The 16144-nt window shown below is 41.5% G+C and overlaps 1 protein-coding gene and 1 long non-coding RNA gene across 8 annotated transcripts; one reads left to right on the top strand and one right to left on the bottom strand.

Annotated features, from left to right (window-relative positions):
• Positions 1–531: 531 nt before the first annotated feature.
• Positions 532–9306, bottom strand: LOC112252262 (zinc finger protein 319). Of its 7 annotated transcripts, XM_024423354.2 has the most exons (4): positions 8951–9306; positions 7013–7233; positions 6256–6288; positions 532–6025 (listed from the first exon to the last, which is right to left on the bottom strand). In XM_024423354.2, the coding sequence occupies exon 4, from the start codon at positions 5980–5982 to the stop codon at positions 4174–4176; it is 1809 nt and encodes a 602-aa protein (XP_024279122.2). In that variant the 5' UTR covers positions 5983–6025; positions 6256–6288; positions 7013–7233; positions 8951–9306; the 3' UTR covers positions 532–4173. The 7 variants fall into 7 exon arrangements, with proteins under 7 accessions (XP_024279122.2, XP_024279119.2, XP_024279120.2 ...); XM_024423351.2 differs by having other exon boundaries at positions 532–6288; XM_024423352.2 differs by having other exon boundaries at positions 532–6288; positions 7013–7230.
• Positions 9307–11646: 2340 nt separating this feature from the next.
• LOC121846668 lies at positions 11647–13864 on the top strand. Its single transcript, XR_006083587.1, has 2 exons — positions 11647–12198; positions 12532–13864. It is a non-coding gene; the product is annotated as an uncharacterized LOC121846668 (long non-coding RNA).
• The last annotated feature ends 2280 nt before the right edge of the window (positions 13865–16144 follow it).

Raw genomic sequence — 16144 nt, 5'->3', positions numbered from 1 at the left:
GAGATGGCCCAAATCTGGGGTGACTTAATATCTAAATCTTTTCAGCTCTGACTAATTTGGTTCCTTTACCACAAAGCAGTCCTCTATATAAATTGTATATTAAGTATTACAGTCAGAGGCCACTTTGAAAAATATACAGCTGTACCAAACTTGTTGCTTTTAGTGAACGCTTGAGTAACATTTTGCAGCATAACCACTCTACTGTTGACAGACTATATAAACAAATAGCATCTGACCAAATTATGCAAGATTTTGGTTCTGGGTTAACAGAGATTACAATTAACTACATGAGTGTTATATTTGTACATTACATCAATGGTAAGTGCAGTGTATTTCTTCTGGGCGGCATAAAGGACATGTTACAGTCTATATTTAAGCAAGCATTACACACCCTATTACAAATTAGAAAATTTGATTTTAGTGAATGTACACATCTTGTCATATTGTTTAACTACCTAATCTACAAACTTAAAAACCCTGAAAGAATACATGCCAGTCCCCTCTGCAATTAAAACATACATGACACCCCCCCCCTTTATAAAAAGTTTATTTGTTAGTGCTGTGTGTAATGAATGCTACATACAGATATTTTAGCATGAATGTACACACTGTACATTGTCACAAATATTTTTTCACATAACAATTTGAAAAAAGCTATGTGGAATAAGTGCCATCTGAAGCACTAATACCTAGGAAAGATTACAGGAACTAACACAGCAGGCATGCACAGAACAGAGAAAGCAGGGTCAATTGGGGCTAACTGTTATACACTACACCAGATGAAAAGTCATGTCAATCACAGTCCTAATGACCCTTCCATCAATCAAACATCTCCTCCCATTACATCCTAAAAGGCCCTGTTACCTTCTCCCAAGAATGGAAATATTCATATAGATTAAAATAATTTTTAAAAATGTATATAAACTAAACATATACAGTACTTTTCTTTTTAATTCAAGTCACAACTGCTTTTTGATGTGGTCTTAATGCCAGATGAAAGACGAATGACAAACGGTTAGCCCACCTCAGGTGACGATGGAGGAAACAAAAAACACAGCACAGTACAAGAAACAGAGCAACAACATTGAGGCAGTCAGTTCTGGAGTAGAATGGGTTTCTAAATAACCCTGACCCCAGTTTAACAGTCTACTGAAACTGATTATAAAAAAATAACCTTCCTCAAAGTTAGCATTACCTTATCATAAAATAGTTTTTCAATACTGCACTCAAACCACAACCAAACACATCCCCTTGAAATAGTTCCTTTGAAAAAAAGACCCCCCCCCCACACACAAAAAAAACACTTTGAGCCACATTGATTTGCCCTCAAAGTTGACAGATTTTTGCCTTATTAGTTGTCTTACAACTTACAGACTATAAAGAGTCAATCCATAACTTTTGCAATCAAGCTTAAGCAGCCCATTTTGGTAAGGATGCTATAAAAAAAACAATGCTATAAAATCCAGAAGTTAAAATGATCTGCACAAATCTACTGCAGATAAGTTTGACATAACTGGGGTTAAACTATACAGACCTGACAAAATTCTACACCAGATGTATGTTTTATACAATCCACTTCACAGCCAGGATTCCATTTTCACAGACATGATTCAACAATCATTCATCAAATAAACACAAAGGAGCACCAGGGGTCAGAATCCTTGTAGGGCTTAGAGACAGAATGTTCTCCTTGGAAACTTGCAACATATACCACTATCATAACTATGACTTGAAAATATGAAAAACAATTAAAGTCCTCATATGATAAAAAGTTGTAACATACAAAACAGCCAATGCAGTTTTAGAAGCAATAGTTATGCAACTTCTGTAACCAAACTGGTAAACATACTCACATACATATTGTACTGTAAGAGGAAGCTTGATCAAGTTTTAGATATTTTCAGCACAGATACTCTTCACTGATCTCTGTAGGAATATGAACTGTATGTGTGAAATATATATTTCTATATACCAGTGAGATGTCTTGATACTTCAGCTCTTTAATCTCCACACCTTTGGGATTTGCTGCAGTACAATGGTGTTTTGGTACAAACTATAGTTGCCACAATGATGGCCACATATACATCCACATACAGTCAAACTTTTGTAATATTTCACAATAGCACAAAAACAATTTTAAAAATAAACCACTTTTAGTTGGAGTTGATTCGTGTACATACAAAAAAAATCATAAAAATACTTAAGCAAAGAGTAGAGGTGTATGATTTTATTGTATATGCGTCAGAGGTTGGAACCAAAATTATTTTCCAATTGTTTCATTCTGAAGAACAGAACCATTATTTTTGACATTATGTTGCACTGTTCCCACCAGCCAAATTAATGTTCTGAACCGGTTCGACCCAAGAAAGTAATGATTTATATCAGTCCTTTTTAAACCGCTACATTTAGCTCAAATTACTTCACCAATCAGTGAGGATAGAGCAGCTTGCTATGGCACGGGCAAGCAATAGTTGTCTGACATCTACTGCATGTGTAAACAAGTGTAGGGCGCGAGATGCGATTGAAATTTTCCAGGTGGGGAAAGATCGAGAGAGGTTGGAGGAGGAGGCTTGAAGTGCTGGGCATCTTGTGATGACATGCATTATCTGAACTAGGCCCACAGAATTATACCTACGGAGGAGCGGCTTATATGAAGGAACTTTGAATGTCTTTGAACTTGAAAAGAGTTGGCTTAAAGTTGGACGAGAGCTAGCTAACAAACTTGTTTGTGCAGAGCGGCATCACAATTAAAATAAAAAACACATCTTACCTTTTTGTAGTTAATAAATCCAATGAGAAACGTGATAAGGATACCATAGTTAACCAGCATTGATAAAGTTAATCCATTCTTCTCTAATAAAAAATCTCTACATTTCTGAATCACGCATGTAACATCAGTAGGCTACAGTGCTTCGGAGGGGGAGGGACAGGTAAACTACACACACACACACAAAGATTTTCTGAGTGACAGAGTGAGGGCTTTGCATAGGCGCATTGTTGCGTTTGTCGGACTGTAAAAAAAATACCTGGAATGTAAAATAACATTATTACCCGGTTCCCGTGCTTTTAAAATAACGGTTCTGTTCCAGAACAGTATAGATCACTTCCGTTCCTGGTTCTGATCATTTTTGTTTTAGTGATATTTCTGGTTCTGTTCCCTGAACCGGTTCCATTTCCTGATATGCATACACTGCTACTACAGTGATTAGGTTGTGGAAAAGTAACCAATACACAATCATTTCAACCCTCCACCCACCAAACAAAACATTTTATATCAGAGTTGATACAGCGTCATTGATTCCAAAATAAAAAAAAAGCAAGAGGCCATCAGTAGACTGTAGCAGCTGCTGAAACTTAGCAATCATAAAAGTCTTGAGTATCCTGGGTAAGAGAATGGAACATTAATGCATGCAGGATCTCTGTAGATGCATTCTAGAGTGACAACCACTGTTGGCAAGAGAATAGTTCTGGGTCATGGTGCAACACACCAGTCAAGCAGGTCATCACAAGGGGAACTGGTCCACATCGCCTTTTTTTCTTTTTAATCTACAAGGTAATTTATGTACAAATGCAAAGCTTTTCATAGACAGAAATGTAGGCGAATATGGTGATTTACATTTATTTTTTCCCCCACTTGCAAGGAAGTTGATTCAAGAAGGTAAGGATAGATAATAGTAAATGACCTGGGCTAGAACATCCACCCTAGTGTTTGAAGTGAAAGACATATCCTTGTTGGTGTCTCCTCTGTCCTTCAGACAGTAGCCCTAAAGCAGTGACACTTGGCAGTGACTTCTATTTTTTGTTTTGAACAATTATAAATTGTATGGGTTTCTTAGGATGGGGAAGTGGACTGGTATCAGTTTTCAGATGGGAAGTGAGGGTATGGATTGTATATGCTGGGGGCAAATTAAGAGTAGGCAGGGAGTTGCTATGGACTCGATAAGAAGTGGCACAGAGTAACCTACCATCGGGTAACACTCCCTTTAGATTTGTGCTGGACTGTGTGCTCCTGCAAGGCTCCCAGGTCTCCAAAGCATTTGAACTGGGTATCTCTGGAAAGCACCAGAGTGTGCACTCCAGAGATGCCCAGTTCAAGTGTGTTAAGCTGGGTGCTGCAAATTAATGGTAGACAGGGACGTTTGCTATGAACTTGTACAGAGCGGAGGGGCGTGACTATATGCAAGGTGGCACAGGGTAACCCCCTCCTTCAGCTGTGTGCTGGACTGTGTGCTCCTGCAAAGCTCCCAGGTCTCCAAAGCGCTCTCCACACCAAACACACTTGAACTGGGCATCTCTGGAATGCACACTCTGATGCTTGGCCAGGTGCTCCCGTTGCTTGAAGCCTTTATCACAGCTAGCACACTTATAGGGCTTCTCCCCGGTGTGGACACGCTTGTGCCTATTCAGGTCAGACGAGTACTTGAAGCGCTTCTCACAATCGGGACACTTTAAGGGCTTCTCTCGGGACGGGTCGCAGCGGTGCTGCACAAACTCTGAGGATGACAGGAAGCGGCGGTCACATAGGGAGCACTTTAGGGGCTTCTCTTGACAGTGCGAGTTCTGATGTCGCTGCAGTGTCGAACTCTTCTTGTATCCCTTGCCGCACACGTCACATTTGTAAGGCTTGTCTGTCTCCCTAGATGAAGAGGACGACTCACCGCATTTGTGGCGCAGCAGCTCTCCTGACTGACTGAATTCCTTCTGGCAGGAAGCACACTTGAACAGGTTCTCCATGCCGTGGACGTGCTGGTGGTACAGCAGATGGGATGGCTGCAAGAAGCCTTTGTCACAAAGGTTGCACTTGAAGGGGCGGTCAGATGGGTTTTTGTGCGTGCGCCTGTGGCGCACCAGCGCATACTGCTGTTTGAAACTCATCTGGCACTCCTCACAGTGGAAGGGACGCTCCTCAGAGTGAGTGCGCTCATGCTGCCGCAGGTCTGATGGACGCTTGAAGCCCTTTCCACAGGTTGCACAGCGGAAGGGGCGTGCCCCTTGTGGGTGGCATGGATGATGCAGCAGCTCCGAAGACTCCTTGAAGTGCAGTTCACACAGGTTGCACTTAAACAGGTGCTCTCCGGAATGGGCGTACATGTGGCGCACCAGGTGGGAGCGGTGCTTGAAGCTCTTGTCACACACAGCACATTTGTATGGGCGCTCAGAGCTGTGGGTGCGCTGGTGATGGGCCAGGTGAGAGGACTGGCTGAAGCTCTTGTCACACGTGTCACACTTGAAGGGCTTCTCTCCAGTGTGCACACGCTCGTGGCGGGCCAGCTCTGACAGGTGCCTGAAACCCTTCTGACAGACGGAACACTTGTAGGGCCTGTCACGGGCCGATGGAAATGTAATTGAGGAAGAGGATCCCACTGCCACACTCCCACTGGAAGAGGCTCCATCAGCAGACGGCTGCTGAGGGTTGGTGGCAGAGGAGGAAGGTGTGGTGTTCCCAGAGGAACCCGGTCGGTAGGTCTTCTCACAGATGGAGCATTTCATGGGGTTGGTGCTGTTGTGCGAGGTGTGGTGCTGTGCCAGCGAGGTGAGCAGGGAGAAGCCCATCTTACACACACCACACACAAAGGGCTTCTGCTCCACCTGCACACACTGGTGCTCCAGCAGATCAGTGGCCTGGTGGAAGATCTTCATGCACTGGGTGCATTGGAAGGAGCGGTCCTGGCTCACCATACACTGGTGCTCATGTGGGTTGGCCAGGTGGGAGATGTCGTGGCCGCATGCTCCACACTTGTGACCGCCCTCGCCCCCTACCTGCAGAGAGGGCTGCTGTACCTGGGTAGGGTGTTGCTGCTGGCTGTGCTGCTGGCTGTGCTGCTGGCCATGCTGGTGCTGCTGCTGCGACTGCTGCAGAGCGGGGTCAGGCTGCAGGACAATACCATAGACGGCGCAGCCCAACGCATTCTCCGCCCCCGGTGGTATGGTGTGCACCACTGGAGGGGGAGCAACAGCATGCTGCTGCCACGCCTCACTCATCCTGGCTCTTGTGTAGGGATTCAGTTTTGTATCGTAGTGGGGGCTTTTATGAAGAAAAATCAAAGGTACATTGATTGGTGGACGGGTGGGTAGGGTGGAAAGTCAGTAATTTAGTCTGCCATTTCGGTGGAGAACATCACTAAATATAAAAATATATACATATAAAAAAAAAGGGCTTGTTTTTAGGATGCCATAGATTGGGTGTCTGAAAATTATATGCAGAGGAAGAACACCTGCTGCAAAGACATTTAAATGTAGAAAAATTTAACCCACTGTCTCCATGAGTCTTCAGTCCTCTTCTGATGACTGCAGAAAAAGGGAACAATTATTATTAAACTATTCACTAGTACTGTGTGCGGTATGGCATCCTAAAAGAAGTGCAATATCTCAGTTTCAGAGACTTTCCCTGAGACAACAGAATAATTATCAGAGCCCAAAAGGATAGACTTTAAATTAAAAAAATTGTATTTAACTAGGCAAGTCAGTTAAGAACAAATTATTTTTTACAATGACGGCCTAGGAAAAGTGGGTTAACTGCCTTGTTCAGGGGCAGAATGACAGACTTTTACCTTGTCAGCTCGATGATTCGATCGAGCAACCTTTCAGTTTACTAGTCCAACACTCTAACCACTAGCCTAGCTGCCGCCCCAGACTTCAGAGGAAGCAGGTCAGAAAACACTGCTACTACTATATCCTTCCATCAGATTAAAAGCAGCTGTAGAGGGCTACTTCATTCCTGCTTACTTGTCTAATGATCCATCATCACAAACACACAACAAGATAGCCATATCCAAACAAGCCATATCCAAACAATCAAAACCCCTTATTTTCAACCTGGTCTCATAGACTAGACATAACATAGTAAAATGTAAATCCGCTACACTCAAATTACTATGATATGTTAGGTTACTTCAGGCAAAAACTAAAAGGAGGATGATTGGTCTGGGAGGATGGGTGGGCATATAAAATGCAAACGTCTGGCAACCCAAAGGCGGCATGTTCGAATCTCATCTCGGACAACTTTACTTACTACTTTGTACTCAGCTAGCACAGTGGATATGGGCCAATTCCAGATGAGAGTCGGGGCACTCAGCTGAGAGTCAGAGTCTGGGCCGCCTTCAGCAGTATTACTTATGGCTAGGATGCGGGCATTGAGCTTGGGCTGATTCCGGTGTGAGTTATCTGGCCCAAATGTTTTACTTGGGGCTCGGCCGATCGGGGCTGCTCCCTGGCAGATGATTACACAGGCTGCTATACATAATTAACATTTCATTATTTATTTAATTTCCCCCCTCATTGTTTCTGTGATTTAAAAAATACAATTAACATTTAAATTAAATTCTTTAGGAGTCCTGTGTAGCATTTTGATACTTTTTGCAAGGCAATTGATAAGCATTAAAAACTTTGTGGCTGGAACTTCCCGAGTGGCGCAGCGGTCTAAGACACTGCATCATAGTGCAAACTGCGTTTCTACAGACGCTGGTTCGAGACCCTTCCCGGCCGTGACCATTAGACCCATGAGGGGGCGCACAATTGTCCCAGCGTCGGCACGAGGTAGGGGAGGGATGGCCTTGTCCCATTGTGCTGTAGCGACTCCTGTGGCAGCGTCACCAGGTGTGTGGTGTTTCCACCGAGACAAAATTGTTTTTTTTTTGTGGATGGGTATAATTTGTATGTATAAAATATATAATAGTAATATTTAAAATTACTAAATTGGGTAATTTTGTATACATTAATTTAAATTTGCATTGGGGCGATTCTGGTAAGATGCCGGCAAAGTTGGTAGACGGAAATGGCTCAATGTACTTGATCCGATTCTGGGCAGTCATTCATTTTGATTCTGGACAGAGTCCGACACCCAATTCCGGGTCGATGCAATCAGTTCCAGCTCCCCGGAAGAGGGCGCTTCTGGGCTGATTCCTCATTGCTAGCTGGGTTGCTATTTTGCAACTACTTAGCATGTTTGTTAACCCTTCATCTAACCTTAACCCGGCAGGTAGCCTAGTGGTTAGAGCGTTGGGCCAGTAACTGAAAGGTTGCAGGATTGAAACCCCGAGCTGATGTTCTGCCCCTTAACAAGACAGTTTACCCACTGTTACCCGGTATGCCATCATTGTAAATAAGAACTTGTTCTTAAGTTCTTCACCGACTTGCATTGCATAGTTAAATAAATGTAAAAAAATAAAAAACCTAACCCCTAGCCTAGCTAAAATTAGCCACCTAGCTAACGTATCATACCTATTTACAAATTCGTAACATATTTTACAAATTGGAATTCGTAACATATGAATTGTTATTTTGTAACATCATACTTGGACATCCACAAATTAATACATACCATACGAAACATATCATACTAAATGGAGGCAAACACGTTAAATGTACTATATTCCGTCTTCCACTGAGTCCAGGTTGTTATTTATATGTATTATAGGGAGACAGACAATATTTAAACTGGTGCGTCCGAGTACATCAGGCTATTTTTCAAAACATTCTATCGGATGAGCACTAATGTCAAGTAATGCTCTTAACGTTACTCCTTTCAGAATATGTCAATCATATTGGTTTGGGTTGATTTACGATCGGTGTTCCCCAAGATTACACTATTGGTGACATGCATATTCAAATCATCCACAGCGTGCGCAATCAATAAGCATCCATTTGGTCGGTGTTTGCGCACGAATGTAAACCGAAGAAAAACAACTCGATTTACCTAGCTAGTTACGCCATTGCATTTTCCACACGAGAGAGAAAAGCAAACGGCCCATAATTTGTTAACGGAGCCGGGCGGCAGTCGCTGTCTCATTTTGCAGAAGCATAGCTGCATACATCTGTATGGCGAGCTAGCTAACGTTGCGTTTGCTTGTAATGTTGCGATTGGAAAATATTCAGCTATTGTATTAAACTGATCTATTGATGCAGTAAATAAATGAGTAACATATTAGGGACATTATTGCTGGTAACATACCTTTAACGTTTTGCGGAGTTTTTTGTAGCGTCTGACGATTTTGACAGAAAAAGTATTCGTAGGCCCAATAATACCTCCTTTCATATCCGCATTCAGCCTCGGTCAGTCGAATATCTGTCCGCTCTCTTGTCAAGCGGGTTTGGCACCAGGGCCGAAAAATTCAGAGCTTTTGTGTCGTTCTAAATGACCCAACTAAATGTGTAATGTTCTATTTTGCCCAGAATGGTTAACTTTGTCAACGCCCAGAGAATGTGATCACTAGGCCATACTCCTCCCGCTTAAAAATGAGATTTATGTTTTTAAATAAAACGCTAGCTAGCTAACTGACTAGCCTCAGAGTTCCTTCCCAGGCACGGGAACATGAATAATCAAGGTTTAATTGGCACGCTCACATACACCCGGAACCTGCAACGAATAGCTTTTATCTTTCATCAATGAATATCTTTTTCTAGCTATGCATTACAGTTATATTGTTGTGTATTTTCGCAAATAATGTTATTGATTGTAAGTAAGGGAAAGCGATATAAATGTGTGGTGCCTTGCTATGTTTTGTAACCCATGAAGATGCTGATATGAAGAGGTTGTTTCAGATAATCACTTGTGTTCTGATAATCACGTTTAAATAAAAATATACCACACAAGCAGCTACTTAAAGTATACTACCATTATGTAAATTATGATTAAATATAGTCTACTGTGAAAATGTTTTCAGAACGTCACTGAATATGGAACCAATTTGAACGGTACTTTGTTTCAGGGGGACATAAATGACCACAGCAACGTTTTGTTTTTATCGGAAGTATATCGCAAGCCTGCGCAATCCGTTCATTGGTCCGTGCTTCTATAACTTCAATGTTCTACTAACAAAAAAGCCGTTAGAATTGTAAGTGTATGTATGTCCCTTAAGGTCCTTGTGTAATTGTAATGTGATATTGTACACCCAAGCTCGATTGTCCATTGTATATAATCTATGTATATTTGTGTTCTCTCAAAAAAATAAAAATGTAAATGTTCCCATTTCTTATTTTTATGACAGAAATCAAGAAAGTTTATTTATGAATTTGTAATTGAAAGGTTTACATATTAGAATGTTAGTCAGTTACAGTAACAGCTCTGAAGAGGAAATAGAAAATGTGCTATTAGAGGATGTAACAAAAAGGCTACGATACTGGCACAGAGATGACAACTCATTAAGGAAGAAGCACAAATCAGAGGAACACACCACCAAAACAAGGTAGCATCCTTTCCCGAACATTGTTTAAACTATTCTTTGTTATCAATTAGATATACTAGTTTGAGCAATTTCATAGTAGGCTGTCTCATTGATTTAACTTGCATTGTCCTAAATTATTTCATACATGTGTATCTGTGATCACAATCCCATCTCAGCAAGTGTCTGTGTGCATAGGGGGGAAGATGACTCCAAGTCCAGACTGCCTCTTCCTGGCAGTGTGCTGGACATGTTTACAGAGGAAGATGATGACCCACAGACTGGACAACATACAACATGGTGGACGGATTTGCTCTTTCAAACATGAGAGGAGAGGGGAAACTGGACCACTTATGTGTACTTTCCACATAAATGCCTTATCTTCAGAGCTGCATACACTCACATCACATGCACAATGTTTTTGTCTTGAAGAGTTGTTTGCTCTCTGTCTTAACATCCCACTACTTCTTATGTCCCTCCTTAGACATCCCAGAGGAAGGGTTCTTGGAGCTGCTTGATGAGATGACTAAAGTAGCAGGATCCCATGACATCTCCCTCACTCATACAGACGAGTTTCACCTCAGTCTAAGACAGTGGTTCTGAGGCATCACTGGATCCAGCCTTTCATACAGTCCCTCAGAACAGACTTGGCACATGGCAGGATGTCTGCTATAGTACAACCAACATTTATGTTTTGTCCCTTTTGTTTGTGGAATTGGTGTTACTATTCTCTGTTATATTTTGGTAAGAGGATGCATGTCACCAGAGGTATACTGGCAGGAAACAAATACTCTGCTAAATAGTCTGAATGAGGTAAAGTGATTGCAATCTTTTTTATAGGTTAATTTCTTTGGCTGAGAAGCTGAAGGTCTACTCTAATGATGATACAACCAGGTATAGTAGGATCTCTTATCACGATGAGTGAGACAGGCCTCCTGCCATGTGCCAAGCCTGTTCCGAGCATGCTCCCATTCACATCGACGCGGCTGTAGTGGAGCGGTTCAAGAGCTTCAAGTTCCTCAGTGTCCACATCATTAAGGATCTATCATGGGCCAAACACACCAACACAGTCGTGAAGAGGGCATGACAACTTCTCTTTCTCCTCAGGAAGCTGGAAAAATTTAGCATGGGCTCTCAGATCCTCATAAAGTTCTACAGCTGCACCATTGAGAGCATCATGACTGGCTGCACCACCACTTGTTATGGCAACTGCTTGGCATCCGAAGCGCGTATGGTCTAGTACATCACTGGGGCTGTGCTCCCTACCATACAGGACCTCTATACCAGGCTGTGTCAGAGGAAGGCCCTAAACATTGTCAGACTCCAGCCACCCGTCATAGACTGTTTTCTCTGCTACCTCTCGGCAAGCAGTACCGGAGCGCCAAATCTGGGTCCAAGAGGCTCCTGATCAGTTTCTAGCCCAAAGCCATAAGACTGCTGAACAGTTCATCAAATGGCTACCTGGACTATTTGCATTTCACTGGCTCTATGCATACTCACTGGACTCTACTCACACATACTACACTGACATTCCAACACACACTACATACACTCACACAGACATGCATATTGACGCCACTCACACAGACACACTTTCACAATCTTCACATACGCAGTTGGTACTCTGTTTATTATCTATCCTGATTGCCCAGTCACTTTTACCCCTACCTACATGTAAATATTACCTCAACTACCTCATACCCCTGCACATTGACTCAGTACTGGTACTCCTTGTATACAGCCTTGTTATTTTGTCACTATTTCCTTTTATACTTAGCAAATTTAGGTTACTTTAACTCTGCATTGTTGGGAAGGGGCTTGTCAGTAAGCATTTCACGGTAGTCAACACCTATTTTTATTTTCTTGATTTGACAGCATGATCATGTACAAGATCATAGTCTTACGATCTAGTATTCTGCTCTCTCCTACAGGACATGTACTGGCTATGGAAGTCGCCACAGGACAGGCTCAGCTACTAGAGCTTATGAAAGCAGTGGACGGCACCATGGAGGAGTTCACCCTTGACACTTTTTACAAGGTCTGAACACAAAACCATATAGCGTATTACAAATACACTATTCAATTTCAACCCATCACTGTTCTCTTTCACCAATTTCTTCTGACACCTCATGTAGGCTGTCATTGTAAATACAAATTTGTTCTTAACTGACTTACCTAGTTAAATAAAGGTAATAATAAATATAAATGACATCTCCCAAACATCTTTGTTCTTATCTTATAGCCCTCTCTTTTGTTAGGTGCACTGGTTTTATGTCGCTGCAGGAGCATGTTTCAGACGCTAGTAGCGCATGAAAACGGTTCTGTCCTAGAATTTGTTACTTTCGGTACTTATGTCAATTGTGTCTCACAGAACAAGTCTGTCCATCAGCACAGCCGATGTCCCCCACTGAGTGCACCGTGCCTGCTCCACATACTCATTGCTAACCTGCACTGGGAGTCTGGGATGGATCATGTTTATCTCCCCATCATGCTGCGAAGAAGTTAACACACTTGAATAATGCGACACGGCATGTAGAAATGTTGAAACTGTAACTTAATGTTCGCAAAACAATGTCCATACAGGCTACAATAACTTTACAATGCAATAAGTTACCGGTAGCTTCCAGGTTTGTAGGCTAACTTCCTTGCTAGTTTTCAGCTGCAACTAACATCAATGCACAACCCAAGTACTTTGTTTGTGATGCAAAGCATGCTAATATCAAAGCTTGTTGCCACCAAAAACGCTATTCATTCACTTAATTGATCTTTCCCTCAGCCAAAGTTTCTATTACCTCAGCGAACTGAGGGCTCTGTTGCGGTAGGTTCCTTGTTCTTTGTCAATCATTGGCTTATTGGTGAAATCAGCAATCAGACAATATCTTTAAGTAAATCAATCAAACCTTTATTAATGCAATTGCAGACAGAAGTTGACAACGGAAACATAGCACGCATGTTTCCGAGTAAGTTCTTCAAAATAAAAAAAGTCCAAGTTGCTTTAATATGCTTGCAGTCAACCCCTAGTGATGTAACTGCCTACGTCAACACCTTCTACTCATGAGACGAAGCCCATGTATATACAGTTATACAAACGTGCAGGAGAGAACAATAGTATATTGTGTTCTAAGGGCTCAGCAGTAATTTTCCACTCCCGTGTGGCTTACAGTGGTATTTCTGACTTGACTCTTATCTATTCCACTCCCCTGCTGGGTTCTGTGTCTATGAATCTCTTTTAGCCTTGAGGTGCTTTCTCACAGACACCCTGTTTTGACTGCAATAACTCACACATCTCTCAGACCGTTTCTTAAAAGAGGCAGAGACTAGAAAAGAACTGGAACAGTATTAAAGCTTATAATGCATATTGCTAATCTGTGGTCCAGGACCCTATAAAATGTAGTGGGGGGATGGGGGGGTCTTATAGCCCTTCCCCTTCTATTAATACAACATAAGCATAATCAATTATTATAATACGTCAATCATTTGGTGCAGCCCCTATCATGACCCTAAGGTGACCCCATCAGCTCCGACCAATAATTTATATATACACTAGATGTTGGAGCCACCGTTCCTTCATCCTGGCACTCTCTCACCATTGTAAAAGCTATAGAAATGCATTTATTCATTTGTTTCTGCGATGTTTATTCTATTACAGACACCTTAATGCATACTTTTAAATTATTATGCGTACTATACAAATAAAAATTATATAAAAACATTTCTTAGTGTATTTGTTTTATATTACTAATGTTACTGTCCCCACGACAACACGATACTTAAATACATGTCATTTTTTCCTTGAAACATTTTATTGAAGTACTGTAGAATGCCATTCATTCCTATGGAGGACTGCCAATATTGCCAACCGGTGGCGTCAAAGCACCTCAATGACCAATACATAGTAGCATCAGCAATTGAGGGTTTATATACATCATTGGCTCCGACATGCCGAACCCCTCTGTGAATGACGTCATTACTGGTTAAAGCGACAGCCCACTTTAATAAAATAAGCAACTTCTATACAAATGTTATTGATCAGTACAATAAAATAAGTTTCACATGGAAGGGAAACAGATTGTCATCTGTAGCCCCATGAAATTAGCCAAAAGAAGCTCAATATGTCAATGCATGCACACACTCCTATTAAATATGCATTAACTTGTATTGTGAATAGACCTAGGGTACATCTTGATTTACCCAGTTTATCAATAGAGATTTACTATTCAAATAAATGATTACCATTATGTTGGTCGATTGTATAATTGGTTCATTAATGCATACATGGCTGTCTCAGGAAAATTCTGACGTAAAACATGTAAAATGTAATGATAATGAAATCAAAAGATGCCCAAACGATTGAACAGAGTGATAGCTGAGTTTTTCTGTCTGGATCAAATGCCATTCTATGACTTTGGCTATTATGTCTATGTTTTTTGCTGTGGTATCGTTGGTATCGAGTATTGTGATAGTATTCAGTATCGTGATACTAAACCTGGTGTCAAAGTAAAACTTCTGGTATCGTGACAACACTACTGTTTAGCAAAGAATGGTTAATAAACCGTTACACTGTTGTATGAGATGAAGAGTGAATACTGAACTTTAACTTTTCTTCTAGAATCCTTCCTTCCATGTAAGTCTGACCTGGTGTGTTGGTGACTGCACGGAACACATTCGCAAAGAGTGTCTGCAGGAGTTGCAGGTATGACCTCTTCCTATTTGTTTATTCTGTCTAATTGTCTGTTCATTTGGTAATCTAATTTATTGATAGCATCCATGGCTGTGAAACCCATCACAGAAAGCTGGATCCTTCACCTGTGACTTGATATATGCAAATTGGTCATAAGCTCTGGTCATAATACCATGTACATTGTTTTATATACCTCACATTTCATCATAAATGTCCCTCCTCCTCTCAGATACAATGGCAATATAGTTCACAAGCCTTCTCACATTGTCTGCCACCTGTTAAACAATCTACTACAAGCCCAAGGTCTCTCCCCTCCCTGGGTAGGGACAGAATGTCCTGTAAGGAACACAGTATTCCAGCCGGTCTGACGATAGCTCCATTAATTTCTAACAAGGAACAAAAAGTCCTTGTTCTAATTCTTGACTAAAACTACACATATTATATTCAGTATTATGATTATAATAAGATTCATACATTCATACAGTAACATAGTAGTATTCTGTTTAGTTATAGTTCTAAGTTAAATGTATACATAATTTAGTAATTATTCATAAAAATCCCATAACACAACTTAAAGCAACTGAGGATGGTAGCGGACTACACTAGATATACAAAAATATGTGGACACATATTGGCAGCAGAATGGCCTTACTGAAGAACTCAGTAACTTTCAATGTTGCACCCTCATAGGATGTCAGTTCGCCAACAAGTCAGTTCGTCAAATGTCTGCCCTGCTAGAGCTGCCCCGGTCAACTGTAAGTGTTATTGTGAAGTGGAAATATCTAGGAGCAACAACGGCTCAGCCACGAAGTGGTAGACCACACAAGCTCGAAGAACGGGACCGCCGAGTGCATACAATCGTCTGTCCTCGGTTGCAACACTCACCAATAATTTAGCTCTTTATTTAGCCATCTTACATATAAACTTGATTTTTTTAATCAAAAATTGTGAATAACTCACCACAGGTTAATTAGAAGGGTGTGCTTGAAAGGATGCACATAACTCTGCAATGTTGGGTTGTATTGGAGAGTCTGCCATCATTTTCCACACACAGTCTGTGCCTGTATTTAGTTTTTATGCTAGTGAGGGCTGAGAATTAGGGCTGGGCAGTATACTGTATTTTACTATATACCGGTATTGATGCACGGACCGGTTTGGGTTTTTACTTTACCTTCTATACTGGTATTTTAATGTTTGGTTTGTTAAATGTGTTACGCCGTGTGTAACTCCATGTCACTTTATACACAGACCTAGTCCCACCCCGTCACTCAATGTGTTCTTGCTTTACCACGAGACACTTTTG

This window comes from Oncorhynchus tshawytscha, linkage group LG06, assembly GCF_018296145.1.
Source record: "Oncorhynchus tshawytscha isolate Ot180627B linkage group LG06, Otsh_v2.0, whole genome shotgun sequence".
NCBI classification, from domain to species: domain Eukaryota; kingdom Metazoa; phylum Chordata; class Actinopteri; order Salmoniformes; family Salmonidae; genus Oncorhynchus; species Oncorhynchus tshawytscha.
Note: the sequence above shows the minus strand (reverse complement) of the source record. Positions and strands in the feature narration are given on the sequence as shown.

Bases quoted from the DNA above. Each gene is read 5' to 3' on its own strand.
- LOC112252262 (XM_024423350.2), bottom strand. The intron at 6,026-6,255 runs GTGGGTTAAATT...TCTTCATAAAAG, and splicing joins ACTGAAGACTCATGGAGACA to CCCCCACTACGATACAAAAC.